This window comes from Eimeria tenella, genomic scaffold (genome assembly GCF_000499545.2).
Source record: "Eimeria tenella Houghton genomic scaffold, Eth_scaff4093, whole genome shotgun sequence".
Taxonomy (NCBI): Eukaryota; Apicomplexa; class Conoidasida; order Eucoccidiorida; family Eimeriidae; genus Eimeria; species Eimeria tenella.
Genome location: NW_013543343.1, coordinates 599 through 1,620, shown reverse-complemented (window position 1 = coordinate 1,620; position 1,022 = coordinate 599). Strand labels below are relative to the sequence as shown.

General features: G+C 54.7%; 1 protein-coding gene across 1 annotated transcript; it reads left to right on the top strand.

Moving 5' to 3' along the window:
- Positions 1 to 567: 567 nt before the first annotated feature.
- Positions 568 to 894, top strand: ETH_00038895 (uncharacterized protein; the record flags this gene model as incomplete). Its single annotated transcript, XM_013376842.1, has 1 exon — positions 568 to 894. One exon carries the CDS (start codon positions 568 to 570, stop codon positions 892 to 894), a length of 327 nt encoding a protein of 108 aa, XP_013232296.1.
- Positions 895 to 1,022: the final 128 nt, after the last annotated feature.

The following is a 1,022-nucleotide window of genomic DNA, read 5'->3' as shown; positions in this document are numbered from 1 at the left end:
CAGGAGGTTGAGCGAGCCGGCCCACAAGGCGTGGGGTTCAGCACCTAGGGTTTAGGGTTTAGGGTTTAGGGTTTAGGGTCACCTGGCAAACACCACAAGGTAGTTAGAAGATCCCGCAGAATTAAAAATGTCATTTAAATCCGACAGAGACGCAGAAGGAGCCGACAGTGTGTCCAAAGCCCCATAAACCTCTGCGCCGCACACCCTAAACCCTAAACCCCAAACCCTAAACCCTAAACCCTAAACCGTAAACCCTGAATCATGCGCGCCTGCTACAAAATCTAAGCCGCCTTGTTCAAGTTCGAAACTGCGTAATTTAAACTCTAAACCCCCAGTAGCCCGGGACTGGTTCAAGAACTGATGCTAAACCCTAGACCCTAAACCCTAAACCCTAAACCCCTAAACCCTAAGCCCTAAACCCTGCATCTGCTCACCCTCTGCAAACTCATCTATCGTGTCCTTTGAATAACTGCAACAAAAACGGAAAATGGAAAACAATGAAGACACCATAGCAGCAACAGCACAGCAGCAGCAGCAACATAGCAGCAGCAGCAGCAGCGCTTATGCATGCAGCAGCAGCTGCTGCTTAGCAGCAAAACTAGACGCAAGGGCAACGTCAATGCGCAGCAGCAGCAACAGCTGGCCACAGCAACAGCAACAGAAACAGCAGCACCAGCAGCAGCACCAGACCAGCAGCAGCATCAGACCGCAGCAGCACCAGCAGCAGCATCAGACCAGCAGCAGCACCAGCAGCAGCACCAGACCAGCAGCAGCATCAGACCAGCAGCGGCACCAGCTGCAGCACCAGACCAGCAGCAGCATCAAACAAGCAGCAGCACCAGCATCAGACCAGCAGCAGCACCAGCGGCAGCACCAGACCAGCAGCAGCACTAAACCAGCAGCAGCACCAGCAGCAGCATCAGACCAGCAGCAGCACCAGCAGCAGCACCAGACCAGCAGCAGTGCCAGTAGCACCACCAGCAGCAGCACCAGACCAGCAGCAGCACCAGCAGCAGCACCAG